Source organism: Oryctolagus cuniculus, chromosome 10 (genome assembly GCF_051225735.1).
Source record: "Oryctolagus cuniculus isolate XC-2025 breed Fujian yellow rabbit chromosome 10, ASM5122573v1, whole genome shotgun sequence".
NCBI lineage: Eukaryota > Metazoa > Chordata > Mammalia > Lagomorpha > Leporidae > Oryctolagus > Oryctolagus cuniculus.
The window spans coordinates 109,513,689-109,538,087 of NC_142876.1; the positions used below are offsets into that span (position 1 = coordinate 109,513,689).

The 24,399-nt window shown below is 57.4% G+C and overlaps 3 protein-coding genes across 8 annotated transcripts in view; 1 reads left to right on the top strand and 2 right to left on the bottom strand.

Moving 5' to 3' along the window:
* Positions 1–8,878, bottom strand: part of TTC21A (tetratricopeptide repeat domain 21A) — a 35,463-nt gene extending 26,585 nt beyond the window's left edge. For all 3 annotated transcript variants that reach the window (XM_051852632.3, XM_070051005.2, XM_051852631.3), the window contains exons 1-6: positions 8,852–8,878; positions 6,840–6,969; positions 5,986–6,096; positions 5,297–5,463; positions 3,644–3,766; positions 3,035–3,192 (exon numbers count right to left, since the gene is read on the bottom strand). In XM_051852632.3, coding sequence (XP_051708592.3) covers positions 3,035–3,192; positions 3,644–3,766; positions 5,297–5,463; positions 5,986–6,096; positions 6,840–6,969; positions 8,852–8,878 — 716 coding nt within the window. The remainder of the gene's footprint in view (positions 1–3,034; positions 3,193–3,643; positions 3,767–5,296; positions 5,464–5,985; positions 6,097–6,839; positions 6,970–8,851) is intronic.
* Positions 8,879–9,047: 169 nt separating this feature from the next.
* GORASP1 (golgi reassembly stacking protein 1) lies at positions 9,048–17,905 on the top strand. Of its 3 annotated transcripts, none has more exons than XM_089306541.1 (9): positions 9,048–9,224; positions 11,958–12,038; positions 12,508–12,597; positions 13,727–13,813; positions 13,951–14,081; positions 14,283–14,472; positions 15,367–15,517; positions 15,747–15,899; positions 16,133–17,905. In XM_089306541.1, the coding sequence occupies exons 1-9, from the start codon at positions 9,162–9,164 to the stop codon at positions 16,399–16,401; spliced, it is 1,215 nt and encodes a 404-aa protein (XP_089162667.1). In that variant the 5' UTR covers positions 9,048–9,161; the 3' UTR covers positions 16,402–17,905. The 3 variants fall into 3 exon arrangements, with proteins under 3 accessions (XP_089162667.1, XP_089162666.1, XP_051708632.3); XM_089306540.1 differs by having other exon boundaries at positions 9,050–9,224; positions 12,508–12,711; XM_051852672.3 differs by lacking the exon at positions 9,048–9,224 and adding an exon at positions 9,316–9,959 and having other exon boundaries at positions 12,508–12,711.
* WDR48 (WD repeat domain 48) overlaps positions 17,899–24,399 on the bottom strand; it is a 45,427-nt gene continuing 38,926 nt past the window's right edge. For both annotated transcript variants that reach the window (XM_008260280.5, XM_051852658.3), the window contains exons 17-19: positions 22,151–22,227; positions 20,652–20,844; positions 17,899–19,770 (exon numbers count right to left, since the gene is read on the bottom strand). In XM_008260280.5, coding sequence (XP_008258502.2) covers positions 19,675–19,770; positions 20,652–20,844; positions 22,151–22,227 — 366 coding nt within the window. In that variant the 3' untranslated portion in view covers positions 17,899–19,674. The remainder of the gene's footprint in view (positions 19,771–20,651; positions 20,845–22,150; positions 22,228–24,399) is intronic.

A 24,399-nucleotide genomic window follows, 5' to 3' on the forward strand; every position in this document is an offset into this window, starting at 1 on the left:
TAAGATGCCTGTGTCCTGGCCGGCGCCGTGGCTCACTAGGCTAATCCTCCACCTAGCGGCGCCGGCACACCGGGTTCTAGTCCCGGTCGGGGCGCCGGATTCTGTCCCGGTTGCCCCTCTTCCAGGCCAGCTCTCTGCTGTGGCCAGGGAGTGCAGTGGAGGATGGCCCAAGTGCTTGGGCCCTGCACCCCATGGGAGACCAGGAAAAGCACCTGGCTCCTGGCTCCTGCCATCGGATCAGCGCGGTGCGCCGGCCACAGCGCGCCGGCCGCGGCAGCCATTGGAGGGTGAACCAATGGCAAAGGAAGACCTTTTTCTCTGTCTCTCCCTCTCTCACTGTCCACTCTGCCTGTCAAAAAAAAAAAAAAAAAAAAAAAAAAAAAGATGCCTGTGTCCCACACTGGAATGCCTGGCTTCAGCAGCTGCCTCTGACTTTAAACTCCAATGCCTTGCTAACACATACTCCTGGGAAACAGTAGTGATGGTTCAAGTAACTGGAGCTCCTACCATTTACATAGGAGACCTGGACTTAAATCCTGGCTCTCAGCTTTGGTCAGCCCAGTCCCAGCTATGGTGGGTACCTGGGGAGGGAACCAACAGATGGGAGCTCTCTCTCTTTTTCTGCCTCTCAAAATTATATATATATATATATATATATATATATATATATTTACAAAGTGGTTTAAGTTCCAGTTCTCATCAGAGGCATTAGCATCCATTCACAGGGAAGGAAGGAGGTGGTCTGTTTATGGTTTTCATGTATCTATTTTTTTTTACTATACTTGATCTTAGTCAAAAGGCCAAGAGCGATTTTTTTTTTCTTAGAACTGGTATTATATATGAGTGGTCTTCAGCAAGTTCAGGGAAAATGTGCGTTAGGAAAAAACCATGCAGAGATTTCAAAAACAAAAAAATGTTTGCACCAAAACTACTGTATCTTTTAATTATGTTTTCTCACTAACTTTTCAAAGGGTGCCGGTTCTAGTCCTGGCTGCTCCTCTTCCAATCCAGCTCTCTGTTATGGCCTGGGAAAGCAGTGGAAGATGGCCCAAGTCCTTGGGCCCCTGCACCCACGTGGGAGATCTGGAATAAGCATCTGGCTCCTGGCTTCAGATTGGCACAGCTCAGGCTGCTGTAGCCATTTGAGGATTGAACCAGCAGATGGAAGACCTCTCTCTCTCTCTCTCTCTCTGGCTCTACCTCTCTCTGTAACTCTTTCAAATAAATAAAATAAATCTTTACCAAAAAAAAAAAGTTTGAGGGATATACTTCAGTTATCTAGAAAAGGATGTCCTCAGAAAGCCTCCATCGGACGCTCCTCCCCGTCAACCTGCCCGTATGCCCAAGGTCACTTTCACTGGGTACATGGCTCCCTCGACTCCTGACCTCACAGCTCCCTGGCCCAGGTTTGCTGCCTACTACTCAAACTCTTCTCTCAAAGTCCCCAGTGACCTTGGCCCCCAAGGTGTTCAGTGAAGTATGTCATCCTTGGAGTTTAAAATGATTCAAGAGCGTGGTGGTCTCAGCCTCCCCCACCCCCGCAGCTCCGCGGCTCCACAGAGGCAACCATGTTCCACCTGCAGTCCTCGCTGCCTTGCGTTCCTTGCTGGTTTCCTGCACGTCTCTTCTCAACGCCAGGCCTAGTTGTTTTTTTTTTTTCCACTTGTTGATTTAGGAGACACAGTGCTCCCATGCTCCCATCCTCTGGTTCATTTCCAAAATGACTGTCACAGTCCATGGCTGGGTCAAACCGAAGCCAGGAGCCAGGAACTCAACCCAGATCTCGTGGGTGGGTGGCAGGCACCCAGCTACTGTGAACCACCACTGCTGCCTCCCACTGTGTGTATTAGCAGGAAGCTGGAATTGAGGGTGGAGCCAGAACTCAAACCCAGGCACTCTGATAGCGGATGTGGGCATTGCAATGGGTGTTGTAACAGCTACGCCAAACGCCTGCCCCTCAATTTCCTGACCCATCTTGGACTAGAGCTCCTGGCCTTGAGTCACCATGGCTGAGTAAACGGTTGGCTCCCAGCCATCCTCCTCCCTCACTGTCCCCTCCACTGCAATCCTATCTTTATCTATAACCCTGCCCTCTGCCACACCCATCTTCACGCTGGTTTTTTTTTTGTTTTGTTTTGTTTTGATAGGCAGAGTGGACAGTGAGAGAGAGACAGAGAGAAAGGTCTTCCTTTTGCTGTTGGTTCACCCTCCAATGGACACTGTGGCTGGCGTGCTGTGGCCAGCATACTGCGCTGATCTGAAGGCAGGAGCCAGGTGCTTCTCCTGGTCTCCCATGGGGTGCAGGGCCCAAGCACTTGGGCCATCCTCCACTGCACTCCCGGGCCACAGCAGAGAGCTGGCCTGGAAGAGGGGCAACCAGGACAGAATCCGGCGCCCCGACCGGGACTAGAACCCAGTGTGCCGGCACCGCAGGCGGAGGATTAGCCTAGTGAGCCGTGACGCCGGCCACTATCCCCATCTTTTAAGAAAGGAGTGTATGAAGAGTCTGCAAAAGTTGATGAAATGGGCCAGCGCTGTGGCAGAGCGGGTAGAGCCGTTGCCTCCAGTGCTGGCATCCCATATAGGCACCAGTTCGATTCCTGACCACTCCACTTTCAATCCAGCTCTCTGATAACGTGCCTGGGAAAGCAACAGAGGATGGCCCAAGTGCTTGGGTCCCTGCACTTCCATGGGGAGACCCCAAAGAAGCTCCCGGCCCCTGGCTTCGGTCTGGCCCAGTTTTGGCCATTGCAGCCACTTGGAAAGTGAACTAGAGGATGGAAGACCTCTCTCTCTCTTCCTCCTTCATTCTGTAATTCTGTCTTTCAAATAAAACAAATATTTTAAAGAAATGTTAATGAAAAATGCATACTATGAAAACACCATGCGTGGATGTCACGCTTTTGGGCACCAAAATGGACTTAGCTTTCAATGCATTTTCCACCACGCATGGACTTCCTGAAGCGCCCTCACGTACCTCAGCGAGGAAGGTAGCGTGTGTTTGTGCAGCTGCACTCAGGGGCCCTGCCCTCACCTGTGTGCCGTCTCTACCGCCTGCTCCCAGTCCTGCTGAGCCAGGAACAGCCGCATCTTGAGGATGAGGGCGGGCAGGAAGCTGCCCGAGGCCACCGTGAGCTGGTTCACCACCTCCAGGGCCCCTGAGTAATTCTGCTGCGTCATGAGGTACCTGGCCTGTGGGGGAGCGGGGAGTGGGCGGGGTGGGATCCGAGAGAGGAGCCCCTGGTCAGTGTCCACCCAGAGGGGCTCAGACACGTGGCCACTGAGGAGCAGGCCAGGGCAGCAGCCCCCGGGGAAGTGTTGGACCACAGTTTCACATCAGTATGGCTTCCTGAAGGGGTGGGGCGGGGACCCCAGGGAAATGGGGCTGGAGTCAAACCGAGAGCGACAGAGTGGAAACCCGAGGAGACCCCACACTGCATGAATTGGAAACTGAGACCAACGGGAAGGAGGGGGAGCCCTGGAGTGGGCCTGGGGCTGCTGTGTGACCCTGAGTCAGTTGCCGACCCTCTCTGGACCCCTGTTTCTCATCTACCAGAGGCGGCATCTGAAGACTGAGGGTCTATCGTGAGGTCCCCCGGTGGACCCCAGCCAGGGACAACCCCCTCTCCTCCCTGCTGCCCACCTTTCCCATCAGCCCCAGCACGTCTTTGGTGTCCTGAAGTCCTTGTTCCAGGTACTTGATGGATTTCTTCACCACGAGGGGGTTGTCGGAGGTGAGGTCAACCCAGCCTTTGAGCACAGAGTCCTGAGGCAGGGACGAGAAGGATGCGACCCTCGGTCCTGCGTGCCCTGGCCTTCTGGCCTTGCCTGCTATAGCGTCCTGTCCTTGGCCTCCCTGCACCCTGAGGCCCCGCCAGACACAACCACATGCAGATCCCAGGGCTCCTCTGGACCAGGCCCAGCCAGCAGCTGCCCCTAACCCCTGCGCCTGGTTCACTACAGCTAACCCAGGAGGCCCCCCGTAGGAGGCCTTCCCTCCCGTGCCCCACGGCTCTCTCCCCATCACCACGTCCTGCTTACACCGGCGTCAGGGCCAGCACAGGGGATGGCACGGCTGCTCCTGGCCCCTCCCCTCTGAGGCCCGGCCCTGTGCAGGAAGCCAGGAAGGGCCTCTGCGCGGCTGAGCAGGCGCCAGGTGGAGTGCATGGACCCGAGTTGCACAGTAGCCTTCTCCCAGCAGATGAGGAGGGCCCGGTCTGGGAGGCACTTGGAAGACCCCTGCCCTGAAGCAGCCCTTGAAAAGCTAACATCACAGATGGAGTACCTGTGTATTATGTACTCCAGGAGAACTGTGTTTTATGCAGAAACAGTAACACCTTTTTCATTTTCTCCTCCAAGAACCAATTTTTACATCCTCCCAAAATGCTATCAGCCCTGCTGGGAGTGTGTGGCCTAGAACGAGGCTTCAGACTGCACCCCTGGGACAGACAGACACCACGACAGTCTTTCTAGAAGTTCGTGGAAAATCAGATTAAAAGATCATTTGGGTGCAAACGTTTTTGCAGTTCATGCAGAGTTTTCTGAAAACGCTCATTTTCCACGAAGGCAGTGAAAACCCCTCATATACGAACCAAGAGACCCCCACGGGGAGGGACTGCCCAGCTTGGCCAGCTCACCTGGAGTTTTCAAAAGAACCAGGAGGCCGGCGCCGCGGCTCACTAGGCTAATCCTCCGCCTTGCGGCGCCGGCACACCGGGTTCTAGTCCCGGTCGGGGCACCGGATTCTGTCCCGGTTGCCCCTCTTCCAGGCCAGCCCTCTGCTGTGGCCAGGGAGTGCAGTGGAGGATGGCCCAGGTGCTTGGGCCCTGCACCCCATGGGAGACCAGGAAAAAGCACCTGGCTCCTGGCTCCTGCCATCGGATCAGCGCGGTGCGCCGGCCGCATCGCGCTGGCCGCGGCGGCCATTGGAGGGTGAACCAACGGCAAAAGGAAGACCTTTCTCTCTGTCTCTCTCTCTGTCCACTCTGCCTGTCAAAAAAAAAAAAAAAAAAAACAAAACCAGGAAAGCCAGACTGGCAGGTGAAATCTACTTTCTAAATGTGTGCGGCTAATTCAGGATTTTTAAAAAATGCAATGTGGGCCACAGAACACCCATCTAGAGATAAGAATCTGTGGACAAAGGGCGACGGGTGGCCTCTGCCTCGCCCTGAGACAAGGTGGGTGGGGCTCCTGTGTGACCCTGAGTATGGCCTCCTCCGGCCCCAGGGCCCTGCAGGGGCGAGACGGGCCAGCCTGCCGTGGTGAGCTGGGCACCCACGCTGTCCCATGCCGGTACCTCTCTGGAGCCAGTGGAGGCCTTCAGTGTGTGGTCAAGGTACTCCTTGGCCTTGTCGTGGTGGCCCATGAGCCAGAGGAAGAGGCTGGCGTAGTACTGCGCCGACCCACTGGCTGTCCTGTGGGTTTCCTGTAGGCTGCTCTCCAGCTCCTCGATCGCTTCTCGGTCTGCAAACCCAGGGGCGGAGGAAGAGGGTGAATTAGGACGAGGAGGGCTGCCCGGCTCCTCGTGGGACTCCAAGGGCCCTTGGAGCAGCCTGGTTCACCCTCCACACGTGCAGCTGATCAGCGCCAGCCCAGGGCCTGCAAAGCAGTGGCACCTGCAGCCAGATCTGGACTCAGGGTTGCTGCCAGAGATCTCTTTTCTGCTCAGAGCAGGCCTGGCTCCCCGGCCTCAGGCCTATCCTCTCCCTGACTCTAGAGAGCTGGCAGTTAGCAGCAGGATGGCCCAGAGTGGCTTGGGTTTCCTGACAAGATCTTGGCAAGGCAAAGGTGGCTGTCACCCCGGGAGGAGCCCTCTCTCCCCGGCATGCTCTCTGCCAGCTCCCACTCAAGAGGCCCACAGGGGAGGGGAGCAGCAGTGCGCACACACCTGTTTCGGCAGCCCTTGAGGGACTGGGGCTGGGGCTGGGGAGTTGGGGCTTTCCTTCCCCTGCCGGGCCAGGCCTGGCCGAGCACGGCTGCACTCACCGATGGTCTCGCAGCATTTGTGGGCGTATAGCAGGGCCATGATGGAGCACAGGGCCACGTCCGGGTGATTCCGGATGCTCTCCAGCTCGCTGATGGCATCCTGGATGCGTTCTGCAAATACAGTCCACGCGCTAATGCCCCGGGCACCAGGCCCCAAGGGCGGGAGCCTCAGGGGCGACACACAGGATCCCTAGCACAGCTGGGCCCTGGCAGGGCACGGCCTGCTCTGCAGGGTCCCTAGGAGCTCAAGTTCCTCAAAGCAGACGTTTCCTGAAAAGGCTGCTGGCTCCGTGGGCCACCAGGCTGCCAGGTGCTGGGGGCCTTGGATCTGAGACGCACACCTGTGAGTACTCATGAGGACACCTGTAATGCTGGGGTTCTTGGCAAGGGGTCAGTTTTGAAGGCGGCCTGGCGTTCCCAGCCAGCTGCTAGAACCATCACCTACCTGCCTGTCACCCGCCGTGTTCCTTGACATTGGCCATGGCCGCTCAGCCAGCCCTCAGCTACACTGGAGAGCCCGCACCTGTGCCAGGCCTGCCTGTCCCCCACCTGCCACTTCCTCCTCCTCTTCCTGCAGGACAGCCTGTCGGCTTCCAAGCTTGGGGTTAGTTCAGCAGTCAGGCAGTCAGCTCCCCAGCCCCTCACGTCACAGACAGGGAAACTGGGGTACGCAGCAGGGAGCGTGAGCGCTCTGAGGCCTCGGGAGTCAGCCAGACGCCGACTGCACAGGCTCCGGGGGCCCCGCCTGGGGATGCCACCCCCGGGGACCAGGCGGTTTCCCGTGAGAACGCAACTAGGATGCAAGTGGGCATCCCGGCGGAGGCTGGGCTCGGCCAACCCCGCCGCGTGCCTACCTTCCCTGAGGACTCCGTAGGCTCTGAAGAAGTGCCACACGGGGTCATTGCTGAACCTCTCCAGGCCCAGAGCGGCGGCCTGCTGCACGTGGCGGAAGCACCTTTCCAGGCTGTAGTGCACAATCACGGCCTGTGTGGAGGAAGACCCGGCTGCAGCAGCCCCAGCGCTCCTGTCCCGCTCCCGCCGCCCCTGCACTGCTCCTCGCTTCGGCCAAGGGAGGAGAGGGGGACGCCTGGGCCTCGCTCGGCTTGTCTTTTTATTTTTGGCAGCCCCGGGAGCAGCTCCTCGCAGCTTGCCAAGAAGGAAGTCTGGGGGAGTCTGGGCATGACCGACAGGTTCTGGTTCAGGAGTGATGGGGGGAATTGAACTCCGTCTCATAGGGAATAAAGGGAAATTAGGCCGGCGCCGCGGCTCACTAGGCTAATCCTCCACCTTGCGGCGCTGGCACACCGGGTTCTAGTCCTGGTCGGGGCGCCGGATTCTGTCCCGGTTGCCCCTCTTCCAGGCCAGCTCTCTGCTGTGGCCAGGGAATGCAGTGGAGGATGGCCCAAGTGCTTGGGCCCTGCACCCCATGGGAGACCAGGATAAGTACCTGGCTCCTGCCATCAGATCAGCGCGGTGCACCAGCCGAAGCGCGCCAGCCGCGGCAGCCATTGGAGGGTGAACCAACGGCAAAAGGAAGACCTTTCTCTCTGTCCCTCTCTCTTACTGTCCACTCTGCCTGTCAAAAAATAAAAAAATAAATTAAAAAAAGGGAAATTAGAGAAATTACACCAGCAACCATAGTCACAAGTGCTTGTGGGCCAACCACCTGTTAGGAGGTGTTCCGAGGGCAACTACCTCCCTTAGGTTACGCACATCTCCGGTAGTTAAGGAGGCCGAAGCCCGTGGAGGCTGTGGCCTGACAAAGGACAGGCAGTACCAGGGGCTGAGATTTCAAAGCCAAGTCTCACTTCCCCTGAGGTCTGTGGGGGTGGGGACAGTTGCGGTAGGATGGTTAAGTAGCCCTGTGGGCCGTCTCAGAGAGCCCAGACACCCTCCGGGCTAGAATAGCAAGCAGGTGGGAAGGTTTTAGGTAGGGGAGGGGGCGTGTTTTAAGGCAGGCTGCTTTCAGAAAGATCACGGAAGAAGGAACTAGAAGATGGGTTGATTTGGGTGCACACGTTGAAATCCGTGCCCGGTTTTTCCATCGCACGCTTTTTCTGTGGGTGCTGCTGGGAGGAACTGAGGCAGAGGAACCAGGTGGGAGGGAGGGCGCTGGTCTCCAGCAGAGAGAGGCTAGTGGTCCCGGGCTTCAAAGTAAGAAGGGAGACGTCGGGGGGCTGACATTTCTTGCTGATAGGTAGGATGGGAGACGGGTATGGGCATGAGAGGTAGGAGCTAAGGCTGGGAGAGAAATGGTGGTGGCATCTACTGAGGAGGGGGACACAGAAGAGGTGTGGGCTGGCCGGGGAGAGGGGGTAAAGGGGATGAGAAGATGCTGGAAAGGGGAGGCCCTGGCTCGGGGGCACTCAGTGGACGGGGACACCAGTTTGGGGTTCAGGGTGCACAGAGGGACCTTGAGAGGAGGCAAGGGAAAAAAAGCAGGGAAGGGGCGAGGTGTTCAGACCAGTGGTTAAGATCTCTGGGTCCCACAGCGCAGTGCCTGTGTTCAAAGGCAGCTCCGCTCCGACTCCAGCCTCCTGCCAATGCGCGCCCTGGGAAGCAGCAGGGCTGACTGAGGATCCCGGGTCCCCGCCACCCGTGGGGGAGGCCTGGATTGCCTTCCTGGCTCCCCGATTCCACCTGGTTCAGCAGCCCTGGCTGTTGCCGGCCTGCAGGGCGTGAGCCAGAGGTGGGAGCCTTGTTTCAGTGTCTCATTCATTCATTCATAAATAACTAAAAAATAAATACTATTTTTAGTAAGGGCAGGATTGACTGAGGAGGCTGGCGCCAGGGGAGGAGAGGCCAGCTGGGCGCGGGGTCACGGCCAGGGGCGGAGTTCCCCAGAGGGAGCGGCCGGGCCACGCACCATGACGGAGGAGTCACTGCCATTCATCTCCGGCTGCTGGCGGATCCGAGTCCGGTTCTGCTGGGGCGGCGCGAGAGATTCCCGGGTCAGGGTCCTGGGCACGCCTCTCGCGGCCGGAAGTTGGAGGCTCGCGCGTCCTTGGAAACAGGGCAGCCGGCCGGTTGCTAAGAGCCTGTGCGTCAGGAGGGGGCGTAACAAGAAGCCCACGTGACAAGGCGCAGGTAATCGAGCGCCGATAGGGTGAGTCCACGGTGGTGGCGCTGAGTCCGGCTTGCCGTGGTGGACACCAGGGCCCAGCCACGCCGCTGCCATGGGCCTGGGCGCCAGCGCCGAACAGCCCGCCGGCGGCGCCGAAGGCTTCCACCTGCACGGGGTGAGTCGCTCCTGCGGCGCCGGTGGCCTTGGCCGGGCGCCCGCCGCGACGCGCCTGGACGTGTGCTGGCCGAGCGGCTGGCTGCTGCGGCGCGTCCCTCTCCGGTGTTGCCGCCTGCGTGGCGGGCGCTGCCGGGAGAGAAGGCCTTGAGGAATTCCTGACTCCCGGGGCTGTCTGCGGCCAGCGCCGCTCCCGCCCGGTGTCCGCGGCGCGCAGAGCCGCAGCGGTTCCTGGGCCGGCCGCCGGAATGGGCCTGTGGCCGGAGAGGAAAGGCCGGCTGCCGTGGGACGCACTGGTGCCCTCGGCACGGCTGCACGACCGCCCGTGCCTGCTTGCCCGCACCGCGGGTCTTCCGGCTCGGGGGGTCATGGTGATCGCGTGGACGCTGGCCGCGAGGGTCTCAGAGGCCGCCGCAGGAGGACCTGGGCGGAGCATGCGGGAGGGCCCGAGAGAGCCTTAGGAGACGCGGGGGAGAGGGAGGGCCTCTGACCCCAGGTCTGCTGGTGCATATGGCGAGGCCGGCGAGGGTGCCGCTGTGTTTGGAAGGCGAGGCTTGGCCGCCGGCTGCCGCTCGGGTGGGCTTTTCCAGCGTGAAAGGCCAGCTGGCGTGGGGCCCGGAGCAGACATGGTTTGTGCTTGGCAGTGCGCTTGCTCCTCGTGAGGCCTGGGACAGGAAATGTGGACAGTGCGAGAGTCCTGCCGCAGGCAGGCTTGTTCGGAGGCGAAGGAATTCAGGTGATTGGCAAGCGGGGAGGGTGGGGCGATGGTGGGAGTGCAGACAGGAGGGGTGGGGGGGAGGACAGTTTGCAGAGGTCAAGAGAGCAGAGGTCATCATCGGACGAAGCAGCCGTTTCTGGGCACGCACTCTGTGAGGGTGAGTGTGCCAGGCAGCTGGGGAGGCTGGTGTGGAAAGAGAGGGGGCAGCCGGGCCACAGAGCACCTGGCGTGTCATTCATTCCAAGGTGCAGGGCCCTCCGAGTGTGTGTGTATGGGGGGGGGGGGGGCGCGGAGATAGTGCCCTACTTAGTTTCCAGAAAGGAAGAACAAGTGCGCTTAGGAAGGTAGCTTAGTGGAGGACTAACTAGGAAGCAGTTAGTGGTAGTTAGTGCCTCACTAACAGGCAGTGATTAGGGGGAGGCTCGGGGTTGGATTTCCTGGGGTCAGAGTCCTGAGGTCCTTGTGTAAATTGGGGTTAGTGAAAGGGTTAATTTCCCAGCTAAGGAAGGTGCCGTGCCAGTGCGGTGCCCTGCTGGTGCCGGAAGCTGCCCTCCTCTTCCCTGATTGAGAAGTCGGGTGGCCGTGTTAGGAACAGCTGTGGGGCTGTGGGGTGGGGTGTGAGCCCCTGGAGGACAAGGGTTTGGCCAGTGTGGGCGTTGGGGGCAGCAGCGTGGGTGATTTTGGACGTGAAGCACCTGAACAATGATGAGGGAGGGAGGTGGAGGGCAGCCGGGCAGAGGACAAGACCACGGGGGGGGGGGGGGCGCGGGCAGGGGAGTGGCCCACACCCGGTGCTGCGGAGGGGAGCGGGCAGGCAGCGGGCAGCGCTGCCCTGAGGAACGGTGGCCTTGCCCGAGGGAGATGAAGTGGTTTGGCAGTGGCCCTGACCAGGGAGGAGCGCTGGCTCTCGGCAAGCCCTGATGGAGGGGGTGGGGCTCCGGGTGCCCTGCAGCAGGGCTTGGAAGCCGCTTGCCCCTTGGGCCAGGCCAGTCGGGACTGGAGTTGGCTCCTGGGCCCTCGGCCGCTGGAAGCCACGCGGTGCTGAAGTGGCAAGCAGGAGCTCGCTTGGTGAAGCTGTCAAACTGGCCTTGACCCAGAGGCCCCAGCTTGTTCCCAGCAGGCCCTCCGTGAGCTCTGCTGCAGCTCACCACATCCCACGCGGAAGGGCTGGGGGTACCAGGAGCCCCAGGGCCTCCCAACACGTCAAGAACTAGGAGCCAAAGAGCCCTGTGCTCGGTTGGCTGGGGCCTGACCAACAGCCATCAAATGCCTGCAGGACAGGCCCACCTTCAGGTCCAGGTCCTCGGGACAGAGGCCACGTTGTTTGCGTCAGGCCCTCTGAGGTGGGTTGCAACCGTGGCCTGCGCGGGCTGGTGCTTGGCCTTTTGGAGCCTGCAGTGAGCTGGGGAGCTCCCTGGGGCTGGGCGTGCCTCCTGGAAGAGGTGACCTGCATGGGCCCGGAAGCTGGACTGTGAGGCTGGTGAGGTGGCCGAGCCGCAGGGGAGATGCCCCAGCCCAGGGCCAGGCTGTAGGGATCGGCAGTGCCCACTCAGCAGACCCCCGGTGCAGGTGCAGTCCCGCCTCGGGGTCTGCTCTCTGCCAGCGTGCCAGCGGCTCTGCCCACCTGCTGGGGCCCTGTGCGATCTGGCCACAGCTGGCTCTTCCGGCTCCCTGTTTGGGCACAGCCCCAGTTGCTGCTCTTCTGCCTGCCTGCCTCCTCCTCACTTCACGTCTAGTTCTGGTAGACCCCCGGGCCGCCCAGTCCCCCCGGGCAGCCTTCCCGTAGGCTGTGCTGCTCTGGAGGCCGCTTTCCGGTAGCCCCGAGGCTGCTCTGGGCTCTGGACACCCCTGGAAGCATGTGTTGACCATCGTCGGGACAGAGCCTTTTTGCCCAGAGGGAAACTTGGACACAGGAGACCAGGGCGTGCAGTGAGGGAGTGAGCCTCTGCAGTGCCCAGATGGCCGCCGGGAGGGCGGGGCCTTCTTGCAGTGACTGTGGCCTCTGCCGTGGGACAGGTCCAGGAGAACTCCCCAGCCCAGCAGGCAGGCCTGGAGCCCTACTTTGACTTCATCATCACCATCGGGCACTCGAGGCTGGTGAGCCCCCGCCCCCGCCCCTGCCTTGCTGTGTGTGTGTGTGTGTGTCCCAGGGTCCCACAGGAGGCTGCCACCTGTCCTGCCTCCCTCTTGTTTGGGGTTAGGAGAGGGGACCAGCCTTGTCTCCCCTTCTTCCTCAGAGCTTGGTTGGGACCCTACCCGGTGCTTAGCTCCTGAGCTCTGTGGGTTGGGCCAGGGACCGAGGGGCTGTCGGAGGGCACCCCCAGACCTCAGAGAGTGGGGGTTCTGAGGGCTCCGGGCAGAGGGCTGTGCCTGCTTGGTTGTGCTTCCTGGCAGACGCAGGGAGGGAGGCTTGGCAGTGCTGCGGTGGTGGGAGATGGGGGTTACGGCGGCCGCAGGCCCAACCCTGGCCTGTGAACCCGGGCACAGCCACCGCCCTGGCCCAGCCCTGGGCCCGTCCCAGGGGTCTGGAGGGGGGCCCTGGGAGTCAGCCACGCTGCCCCCGCAGAACAAAGAGAATGACACGCTGAAGGCCCTGCTGAAGGCCAACGTGGAGAAGCCCGTGAAGCTGGAGGTGTACAGCATGAAGACCATGAAGGTGCGCGAGGTCGAGGTGGTGCCCAGCAACATGTGGGGCGGCCAGGGCCTGCTGGGCGCCAGCGTGCGCTTCTGCAGCTTCCGCAGGGCCAGCGAGCACGTGTGGCACGTGCTGGTGAGTGTGGCAGCTGAGCCCAGGGCCCGGCTCGAGTGGAGTGGGTGGGCGCGGGGGAGCGGCCAGCAGCCAGGGGGCGTCCGGGGAAGGGCTCTGAGGGTCTGCTTTCACCCCGGCATCCCGGAGAGGGTGGGCTCATTGCTCCCTGAATTGGGTGCCGTGGGCCCTGCTTCTCGTCAGCCGTGGGACTGGGCACCTCCCTCCCTGTGGTACCTGGGTTTCCTCTCTCGAAAGGTGGGGAGACTGGTGCAGTGCCCGTACTGCCCAGGTGCTGCTGTGACTAGCGTCCGTCTGGCCAGCTCTGCACACACGCGAGACGGATGTGCAGACTGGCTTTCTGGCCCACTGTCGGTACACAGCTAACCCGTACCTCAGTGCCCCTGAGCCACTGAGCTGGCGAAGCAAGTGTGCTCTGACACCCGTGCTTGTTGGCGGCGTGCAGATGCTCCAGGGCTTGGGCCCTTGGCGTGGTAGAAAAGGGGTGCCCTGAGCTAGAAGGCGGCCGCTTTGACCCCTGGTGGGAGGCTGGCCGAGTGTCTCCACCTTGGCAGCCTGCCTGCAGATGGCCCACGAATGAAGCAGGGTGGACGGCGCAGTGCCCACACTGCCCGGGAGACACCGAGATGGGTGGAGCGAGCCTCATGCCCAGTTTTGCCCGCTCCCTCACCTGCAGCCTCACCCGCGGGGCTCTCAGCCCGTGCACTCGGGCACTCGCTGTGGCCAGCGTGTGGATTTAGTTTGCTCAGTAGCCCTAGGAGGACTCAGTCTCCCACTTTTAGTTGTGAGCAAACTGAGGCTGAGAGAGGTGCAGTCACACAGCTGGCTGGTGGGGGAGCCGGGAGCAGGGCCCAGGGTGAGTTCAGGGCTCGGTGCTGCCCCCTGCTGGGCGAGGACCTGGGAGCCAGGTGAGGTCTGGGCTCGAGGCTCTGCGTGGGGACAGGGGACAGGTGTCCTGCTCACTGCCCCTTCCCCCAGCGTCAGTTCTGAGGCCAGCGCTTTGCGGCTGTTTCCCCAGGACGTAGAGCCGTCTTCTCCTGCCGCCCTTGCTGGCCTGCTGCCCTACACAGACTATGTGGTCGGCTCAGACCAGGTCCTCCAGGAGGTGAGTGGTCCATGGCTTGTGCCTCCCAGACCGCCGGGACCGGGTGGAGATGGGCGCCGTGCCTGAGAAGTGTCTCGTTTTGTTGGGGCTTCCAGTCCAACCCTGGGAGAAAGCCTCAGGTGCTGTGTCTCTCGTAGTCTGAGGACTTCTTCACGCTCATCGAGTCCCACGAGGGGAAGCCCCTGAAGCTGATGGTTTATAACTCTGAGTCGGACTCCTGCCGGGAGGTGACCGTAACTCCCAACGCAGCGTGGGGTGGAGAGGGCAGGTACTTCCCGGGCTCAGAGGGCTACAGGGCTGGTGGGGAGCCGGTGGGGGGCATAGGCTTGTCAAGTCACTTGGTGGAGACGCAGGGTTAGGCACTGGCCCAGGAATGCCCTTTCCAGCCCCCTCACTGCTGGTAGGGGTGGTAAAGGTAGGGAGGGCTGTGGGACAGTCCCCTGGATTGAGTGCTTCTGGCCTTTGGCAGTCTGGGGTGTGGCATTGGCTACGGGTACCTACACCGGATCCCAACCCAGACCCCCAGCCACAAGAAGCCACCTGGTGCCCCACCGCCTGGCACTGTGCCACCTGATGCCCCGGCACCTGGACCCACCCTCCAGGACTTTCCTGGCTCTTCGGGCCCAGAGATGGGTTCCAGGCAGAGTGACTACATGGAGGTATGTGGGGAGCACCTATCGGGGCAGTAGGGCCTGGCAGCCAGGGACATGCAGACTCAGAGCCACCCTGGGGGGGATTTCCAGCAGCTGTCCTTTGGGGCCCGTCTGGGAGGCCCATTTGCTCTGAGAGTAGACAGGCTGTGCCTAGGACACTGACTTCCACTACTGGCTCTGCTGGCCCTTGGGTCTAGAGTGAAGGTAGAGGTAAGGCCCTCATTTTATTACTTTTTAAGATTTTATTTATTTCAAAAGAGCAACAGCAGCAGCAGCAGGAGAGAGACTGATCTTCCATCTGTTGGTTCATTTCCCAAATGGTTACAATACTCAGGGCTGGGCCAGCCAAAGCCAGGGGCCAGGAACTCCGCCATGGTGTCCCATGTGCGTGGCAGGGGCCCAAGGACTTGCATTATCAGGAAGCTAAACCGGAAACGGAGCAGTCAGGACTCAAACTGGCACTCTGATGGGGGCTGCTGGCACTGCGTGGCATCCTAACTCAATGCGCCACACACTGACCTCACAAGTGGGTAACAGACTTGGGGATGGGCAGAGCCTTGCTGTGTGCCTCAGTGAGCCCCTGAGGGTGGGCATGTGGGGCATGGCTGATGGGTGGGCCCCCCAAGAGCACCTCTGGGCACTAGGCTGGGGGCACGCGAGGCTGCCAGCAGCAGAGGGGATGCGTTGGGGGTAGGTGGGCACCTGGGGCTGCTTGGGGGAGACCAGGCAGGCCCGGCCCCTGTGATCTGACTTCACATCACCTGTAGAGGAAGGAGTGGGTCAAGGGCGAGAGGGCTGAGGTGGCAAGGAGGGGCGGTGGCCAGGCTGCACTGCAGACTCCTTCCCCTGGAGGCACTGTGTGGGTCGCCTCCTCTCTGTCCATCTTCCCTGCCCCTCTAGGCCCTGCTACAGGCACCTGGCTCCTCCGTGGGGGAACAGCTTCCTGGGCCTGGGAGTCCCAGCCATACCGCTCTAGACCTTGGAGGACTTCCTCCTCCTGTGGAAACTCCCCTTCAGCCTCCGCCTCCAGTGCAGCGCGTCATGGACCCAGGTACCCGGCAGGCCCTGGAGGCTGAGGAACCTGTGACCCTAGGTGTAGGACAGGGCCCCAGTCCTTGTGGTCCACACAGGCGGCAGCCTCCTTCAGATCATGGGGCAAGCTGGAGACAGCCTGGAACCTCGGGTGGGGTGGGCACGTCACTGGGCACTCCACAGTGGGGAATTGACTTTCCAGGGGTCAGGGGTTTTTTTGCTGGCAAATAACCATGCCTCTCCCGCAGGCTTTCTGGACGTGTCAGGCATTTCCCTCTTGGACAGCAGCAATGGCGGCGTGTGGCCCGGTCTGCCCCCTCCCACAGTGCCCCCCTGCACAGCTGTCTCCAGCTCAGGGCCAGAGGACGTGTGCTCCAGCAGCAGTTCCCACGAGCGGGGCGGTGAGTGGCTGGCTCCCTCGGAAACCCCTTGGGAAGCCCCGTGGGTGCTAGGAAGCTGCCCTGAATCCCTCCGCTGGGTGGAGGTCGGCCTCAGGTGAACGCTACAGCGAGGCATCTGGGCGTGGTCCTGACTGACATCAGAGCCTGTGGGCGAGGCAGGGGTAGGTGGGTAACTGCCCCTGGTGCCACGGCCTGGGCCCTCCAGGCCTCCTGAGCCCCACTCTCTGTTTCAGGTGAGGCCACGTGGTCTGGGTCCGAGTTTGAAGTCTCCTTCTTGGACAGCCCCGGTGCCCAGGCCCAGCTGGACCACCTGCCTCAGCTGACCCTTCCCGACAGCCTCACCTCTGCAGCCTCACCCGAGGACGGGCTGTCGGCTGAGCTGCTCGAGGCTCAGGCAGAGGAGGAGCCAGCAAACACGGAGAGCGCGGATTTGAGGCCAGAGCCCGAGGGGCCAGCCAGCCAGGGCCCCCTCTCTACCCCGGAACCACACTCTGGGCTGTGACGAGGCTCCGTGACGTCCTAGGGCCCGGCGGCCGGGCTCTGCTAGGCGGCCTGCTGTGCTGTGGGTGTCTGACTCATCCCTGTGCCTTCACCTTCCCGGGCTGCAGCTCCAAGTGGCCTGAGGGACACCAGCCGGCAGCGGGCTTTCGTGCTGCTCAGACCCCCTCCTGCCCTACAGCGTGTGTGCCACCTGATGGTCCTGGCTTTGGGGGTTTCAGACAAGTCCTCTTGGGCTGGTCGAGGGCTAGGAGCAGCACCCCGCGTTAAACGTTGCGTAGGCGCTCAGCAAACGAGCATGGCTTGTTTGTTGCCCGGGTGGGGCACAAGGCCCCAGTGGATGGTGAGAGGCCAAGGGCTGGAGGGAGGGCACCGTTTGGCCCTCGCCTTCTCAGGTCCAGGACTTGCTGTGGTCCCCGTGCCTGCCCAGGAGGTGGCAGGCTCTGGTCACAACCCAGTGTGAAAATGGGGTGAGGGAGGAAGGGGATAGTGTTGGTGTTGGCTCAGTCACTTCCTAGGCTCACCGTGATTCTGCTTGCACTGTCCAGTTGTCCCCACTGGAGGAGGGACAGTGTGCTCACCCTCCAGGCCCTTCAGCACAGACCCCCATTGTTGTGGGTCTTCGGTCACAATGTTGCTCTTCCCTGGGGGCTACAAGCCAGTCCCCACAGCAACTCCTGTCAATGCCCAATCTTACACAACCACCCCTTCTGACTGCAGGGGGCATCCAGCCAGCCCCAGTGGCGAATCAGCATCGCAGATTTACATTCACTGACCTCACCGACCTATGCGAGCTCAAGGCCGGTCTACGTGACTAGGTCTTTGCACACGACCCTCACCCAGAGGGGAGTTAGGGGCCGAGAGTGCCTAAGAGCCCGTCTGTTCCCGAAGCTCAGGGAGAGCCGTCCTCCCATGCCCTGGTGCCTTTGGGAGCTAAGGCTGGGTTGTGTCCCCTGCTCTGTCTGTCCCTGCAGAAAGGAGGGCCCACCCACGAATGACCCCCTCACAACTCCAGTGCTCTGCTTGGTGGCCGGAGGCCCTCGCCTTCCCACACCAGCCACTCCCTTGCCAGTGGCCTTGAAAACTGCTCTGGTGTTGGTGACGTGTGCCTCTGCCAGGCCGGCAGGAGCAGACCGTGCTCTGCGGTGCCGACCAGCTGAGCGGAGGGAGACCCCAGGTCAGCACTGGGAGGTTCCAAGCACGTGACTTCCTTCAGAGCCAGCCCTGTCAGGCTACCAGTGCAGCTGTGAAGGCAGTGGGGCAGCGACACACGGGACCCCAGGCTCACGTCCCTTAACTCTGGGCTGGCAGCCTGACCCAGAGTTGCCCCTGCCCAAAGGTTCTGGCTCATCCCTCACTTTGAAGCCCGCTACTCCCCAAAGCGGGGGATAAAGAGGGCATCGAGGCTAATGACTTCCAGGGTGCACAGGAACCCAGAGGTTTCTTTCTCTAATCTGCTACGAAGAAAGTGACAGGTGAAAAAAATAAATATGTACTCTGCTTTGAAATATTTTAACTAAAGCTTTTATTCTATACAACTGTGAAATACGGTTTTATACCCTTTTGGCATGGCAGACTCAAATTTTCCGGAAATGGTATTACCGTTTGACTGGAGGGACAGAATAGGTACGGTCATGCTGGGGGTCAGGTCCGTGACGGAGCACGGCCGCCCTGGGCCCGGCACACGGGGCAGAGTGGCCTGGGAGCAGCTGTGCCTTTCGCACCAAGGCCCCGTGTGCAGATGCAACTGAGGGCTGGTAATTTTTATCTTTATCTTTTTTTTTTGCCATGAATTCACAACTATTGCTAAAAAAAAAAGGTGCACCAAAAGCACACTGCTGTATTCAACAAATAGAAAGGACTCGAGGAAGGGAGAAAGACCGTTTCAGCTCGTTGGCGACGTGACTGCGCACATCTTCAAAGTGCAGGAGGCAGTGACCTGTCCACTTTCCAAAGGAAGCTGCCCAGTGGGGAGGGAACCCTGTCTGCAGTTGTGCGGATCAGAATCTCAATAGTAAGGGGTGGGCCTGAGCCCATGAGCTGCCCCCGGTGGACCCTGCGAAGATGTAGAAAAGAAAACACCTGCGCACCTCCCACCCCCCACCCCGTCCCAGGCCGGAAGAGCCGGGAGCTGGCGAGGCGACGGGGGTGAACTGCCCGCCGAAGGCACTTGTGCTTCTGGCTGCGTACAGGACCATCGAACTATTCTGAATACAAAGAACTTGGGGGGAATCCAGAGAATTTCCTGCCAAAAGTCCAAGTGTTTATCCCCAATAAGTTATATTCTGTACAAGATCCAAATGATTCTATGAAAGCTTTAGATTGTTAGAAAGAACAGTGAAAAGAAGATCTGATACAGATAACAAAAATCTGCATACAAAACTGGAAAAACAAACATGTATACTTCCAGGATACGACATTCAAGCTCGCTGTGCTCTCCCTCTACTTTGACACCATACGTTTTAGGTAGCATTTGAATCAAATTATAGTTTCATCATGGTCTTAAGTTCTGATGGTGTCCTACTGCTCGCCCACGGCGAAAACCTGTAGTCTCAGCTGGCTCTACCCATGAATACAACTGCACGCAGGAGGAGGGAGGGAAACAGGTGCCTCCCCCGGGCTGCCGCAGCAAGGCAGCGCCCACCCCACAGTCCAAGTGCTCTGACCCAGCACCTAAAATTGCAGCAGATCTTTCTACAAGAACACATCTGAGATGCAATATTAAAAAGAAGCCCAATATTAACCATTTATTACGAAATGGGCTGGCTCTCGAATTGTGCAACAGCAATTCGCATTAAAAATAATTGTCTTAAATGGTGAAAACAATTTGATAAGTTTTTTATGACAAACTTGGAAAAAGCCTTCAAAGGTGCTGCATGAATGGAATGTACTCTCAGAAAAGCTATGGAGCATGTGGGTTTGAGATTGAAACACAGTAACAGATGCGGCCCAATGATGTGTCTCTTAACAAGTGCTAACAGACAAAGACAAGGTCCTTTCAAACAAAAGGAGGAAGCCAAGTCTGCACTGGCCTGTGCTCAGTTCTCTGTCCATCGCCAAGACAGGCTGCTTCCCTGGGGACAGCTTAATCTACACGTGGAGACTGGTTTCTATATTACACTTCGATTAGTCACTTCAACTGAAAGGGAATCTCGGTCCGTACCAGGTCGGCCGTTAGAAGTCTTGCTCCCGTTGGGGCTTGGTGGGCTTCTCCTAGGACTACTCTTGGGGCCAGAGAGGAAGGTAGCGAATGAATACCCAGGAGCTGGCCCGCTCTTCACGTGGACTTCTGACGGTAGTGGAGGGTGAGGTCCCCACCGCTTTTCCATATGAAGTGTTTCACTGTTCGAAGGTCCATATTCGGATCCAGAACCTGAACACACACGACAGACACAACACTTCTAAGTCTCTTGCTACCTGCTGGCCGAGGTGCTCCCACCAGGTGACCCAGCCTGCTCTTCGTGTTTGGCCTCCAGGTACCCAGGCACGCGACCGGGCAGAAAGCTGCGTCTTTCGTGGTTAGGCCAGGAACACAAGGCTGGCATTCAGCCACCGCTCCAGGAAAATGCCTGGGTGCATCTTGATCTAAAACAGCTCTGCCGTCTCCACTGCAAGTCTAACCCAGCACACGTTTTGCAAATCTAGACCATGTGTCTCCTTGTTAGGAAACAAGGCCACCAGCAGTCTGATCTAGGAGTGTGTGTAATCTCTGGGTTCTTCCTGAAAAACCTCCCACGAGTGAAGAGGGGCTTTCGTGTGGGCTAAAGAGCCCCTCTAGGGGCCGGCACTGTGGCTCAGTGGGTTAACGCCCTGGCCTGCAATGCCGGCATCCCATATGGGCGCCGGTTCAAGTCCTGGCTGCTCCTCTTCTGATCCAGCTCTCTGCTATGGCCTGGGAAAGCAGTAGAAGGTGGCCCAAGTCCTTGAGCCCCTGCACCTGCATGGGAGAACCAGAAGAACCTCCTGGCTCCTGGCTTCGGATCGGCGCAGTTCCAGCCGTTGCGGCCAATTGGAGAGTGAACCATCGAATGGAAGACCTCTCTCTCTCTCTGCCTCTCCTCTCTGTGCAACTCTTTCAAATAAATAAATAAATCTAAAAAAAAAAAAAAAAAAAAGAGCCCCTCTAAAGGGGCCTCACAGCACAGTGGGAAAGACCCCTGGTTCCCAAGGGCCTCTTTAAAGGCAGCAGATCTGGGAACTCCCACCACACAACAGGTTTCTTTGTTTCTGGGCACTGTGGTCAATTCCACTTACCTGATCCTGGCATAAAAGTTCGATTTTCTCCTCTGCCAACACAGCAATGTCCTCCTCTTTCTCCTGTTCTCCTGGTTTTTCGTTATTAGAAGAGCTAGTGGTTTGAGACTCATTGTCCAAGTTGATGATTTTCTCATACACATGTTCCATGACTTTCCGGACTTGGAGCATGTCACTAGCAGACAGCCTATCTCTGTAAAAAGCAATGGCACACCGTGACACCAGTGGACTCAACCAGACAACTGCTCGTCCAATACTGTTTTTCTTTGGTGCTGGCACTTCGTTTATAAAGGCCGGGTAGACAGAAACATAGAACACACTGTTAGTCACTGCCTTGATCCCTGTTTAGAATGGCAGATTTTCTCTGGTACCTTCCCTAAGGCACAGACTACATGCATCTCAATGAGACGAGATGCACGTCTTCAGGGTTACACGCACACACAGAACAGCCTCCTGGGTTTTATTCCCTTACACACTTTCCCGGAGCATGGACAAAAAAACGCTGGAAGGCAAGGCAGCCCGCGGTGCCCAGCAGGACCCAGGGCTCCTGGCTCTCTGCCTTCCCACGGTCCAGCCCACGAGCCTCAACCTTCTGCTCTGCCCACAAATCCAACAGCTGACGACACGTCCCAGCTGATGTTCCACAGACACCTCAAACCCCTTGTGTTCTAGACTAGACCCATCGGCTCCTCTGACGTCAGTAACTGTCAAACAGCCATCTCGAATTTCAGGCCCATTCTAGCTGAGGTGATGTTTAGGACTCACTTTGAAATCATTCAGTGTCTGCTTGTGTGGACGGAGGTGGGTAGGAAGGGAGGCAGAGGGACAGTGGCCAGGTGTGGCGATCGCTAAGGCGGTCTTGTAGGATCAATGGGTGTTCACTATCCAGTTTTCTTGGTAATACATTTGGAAAGCTCCAAAACAAAACTGCTTTTAAAAATCTTGCTGCTTTTACTCGCTAGGACATTCATAGTCTTCAGCACCCCATTCTCCGGCTACTAACATTCTTCTCCTGGTCTCCCTGCCTTGAGCCCCTCCTTGGGCTCCAAAATTCCTGGTGTTTCGGCACCGCACGTTCTACGGCCTGGCGCTCAGCGCAGTGTGAAGAAAACTCACTGCCTTGCCGGCTCCCCTCCCTCCCACGCTGCAAGTACACAGTCCTCACGTCCCCGCCCACACCACGTCCCCTGGAGTAGCCATCTTCTGAAGTTCTACCCATTCGCACATGTCCAGCACAAACCCCAAGTCCTTCAAAAAGCCTTTCTGAAAAGCTCTGGTCAGACTCACTTCCCCCACTCTCCTTATTCCCTAAGTATCCATTAAAGCAGTCATGGCATGCAGGTTTATCCTGATCTGCGGGTTATGGGAAGAGAGGATTCCTCAGTGTCATAAAGTCAGCCTTCCACCTCCCCTCCTTTGCTATAAAAGTAACCATAGGGAAATCAACGCTCATCAGTAATTAACTACATAAAGGACCAAGTGAAATCACAGGAACTTACTTTTTTAAGGTTTTTGCTCCTGAAGATGCATGAGGTTGGAGGTAGAAAGGAATTTTGTTGAATTTGGGCATATTTTTCTGAAATATTAAAAGTTAAAAAAAGCATAACAGTTTCTATTAGCTGATAAAATGCTGTCAATAGGAAAACATGATTTTCAAGTAATAATTACTTTTAACTAAAAGTGGTTTTTCATGAAATTTAGAAGTAAGCTAATACATCTAAGTCAGCCTTGGAGAAAATTTATCAGAAAAGTATGACATTGAGTTTTGAAACAAAAGATACGTAAACTACATGTCATTTCAGTGGTAATATAAAATTATAGTATGGCTCTTAAGTAACAGTACAAGGTACTAAAGTGAAGAAAAAAATAACTTTAATTTTTTTAAGCCACACAAACCAAACTCTCAACAGTGTAAAACATGGGCTGATACCTAAAGTCCCAAACGGAAACTCAGGTGTCGTGAGAGAAACCCACAAACTGACCCTGAGCAAAGCCAGGCGCTCCGCAGGGGTGAGGCCCATCGGCCAACGCCACGGCCAAGCAGGCCCTCTCCTCTTTTCCCTCTGCCATCAGAGCAAGGTCGGAGGTTTTAAGAAAGCAGGGAAACTTCAGCCGACAGCCTAGCGGCCACCGCATACTTAGATGAAAACATTATCGGGGTCATCTTTTCTCAGGGTCATGATCCTCTCCGAGCCTCCCTGGTGTACCCTGTGCACCTGTCTCCTCTCAGGCAGAAGCCCGAGGCCTGGAGTTGCCAGTGTGTCCTGATGGGAGGAGTGCTTTCCAGGGAGCTCAGACATGGAGAAGACCATGCAGTGTCCACCAGCTGTCACACTGGCTCTGTGTTCTTGGAGATATTATTTGGGACAGAAAACACACTTCCTAAAGGTTCTGGAGATTAAATCTCTTTTCATATGGCTTTAGGAATATACAAAACAGGTCAACAGTACATAAGGGAGTCTAGAAATGGACCCTTGTGTATAGAAATTTAGTACGTAACAAAAGACTGCACTTCAGATCAGTAGAAAAAAGGATAGATAATTTAATTAGCTGTGCTGCCACACTGGCTACTCCTTCTGGAAAGCAGAATCATACCTCATATCAAAGAATAAAGATCTGGACATAAACATTATCACAAAGGTACTCGAAGAGAAGAGAGGAGAGAACACTTGTGCTACTTTGTGGAGTGGAAATACCTACACAAGTCACGCAGCTCAGAGCCAGGAAGGCTCAATTTGACTAGGGGGAAAAAAAAAAAATCACAGCTTTTCACCTGGCCAGAGACACCATGAGCAAAGTAAAAATTCAACTGAAAGATGGAGGTAACAGTCAAAGGGTTAATATTCAATACAGAGGATTCCTACAAATCATTAGGAAAGACAAAAGATCTCAAAGGAAAATGGGTATGGAATGGGAGCAGGCACTTCACAGAAGAGGTATCACGGCCGCTGTGAAAAGACACTCCGTCTCACTTGGAACGGACCCAGAAATCCACGTGGAAGCAACGCCAAACATCTGCCTATCTCTCAGAGAGGTTAGCAGTGTCCCGCGGTGGTGTGGGTGTGGGGAAAGGGCCACTCACACACCGCTGGTGAGCGTGTAAACTCTACCATGTCTGTGGAGGGCAATTTGACAAATCTATCAAAAGTGAAAATGCGCGTAGCCTTTGATCCAGCAATTCCACTTCTAGGAATTTATCCTAAAAAGTACACAAAGATACATGTACAAGGATGTTCACTGCAGCACTGTTTGTAACAGAAAACATTGGAAACCACCAAATGTGTGTCAACAGGGGACTGACTAAATACAGCATGGAATTCATACAATGGAACACTTTGCAATCACTAAAGGGGAATGACCCACATGTCCACAGACATGAGGAGGTATCCAAGATATACTTTAAATGGGAAAAAAAAAAGTTGCAGAACAGTATGTATAAAGGATCTTGTGCAAAATAAAATGAGCTGCACAGAAAAATATGCACACAAATAATATATGCTTGTGTGTGCAAGGATAAAAGTACTGAAGGCTATGCATTCATCATTCCTAGCTCTTACCTCTGGGAGGAGGGTCAGGGGGTGAAGGGGTGAGAAGGAGTGATTGGGAAAGAGACAGGACTTTCACTGCATTCACTCAGTATTTTACTGAAAAAGCATGTATTATTTTTATAATTAAAAACAAAAAAAATAATTATCAATACTTCTGCAACTTGGGAACTGCAGGCAGGCAGGGAAGGATTCCACTTTGG

What these genes read in the sequence shown, in the direction of transcription:
- GORASP1 (XM_089306540.1), top strand. Translation starts at nt 9,162, where the DNA reads ATGGGCCTGGGCGCCAGCGCCGAACAGCCCGCCGGCGGCGCCGAAGGC. An exon ending in AAGGCTTCCACCTGCACGGG is followed by an intron (nt 9,225 to 11,957) that starts GTGAGTCGCTCC and finishes GCCGTGGGACAG; the next exon opens with GTCCAGGAGAACTCCCCAGC. An exon ending in CAGTTCCCACGAGCGGGGCG is followed by an intron (nt 15,900 to 16,132) that starts GTGAGTGGCTGG and finishes TCTCTGTTTCAG; the next exon opens with GTGAGGCCACGTGGTCTGGG.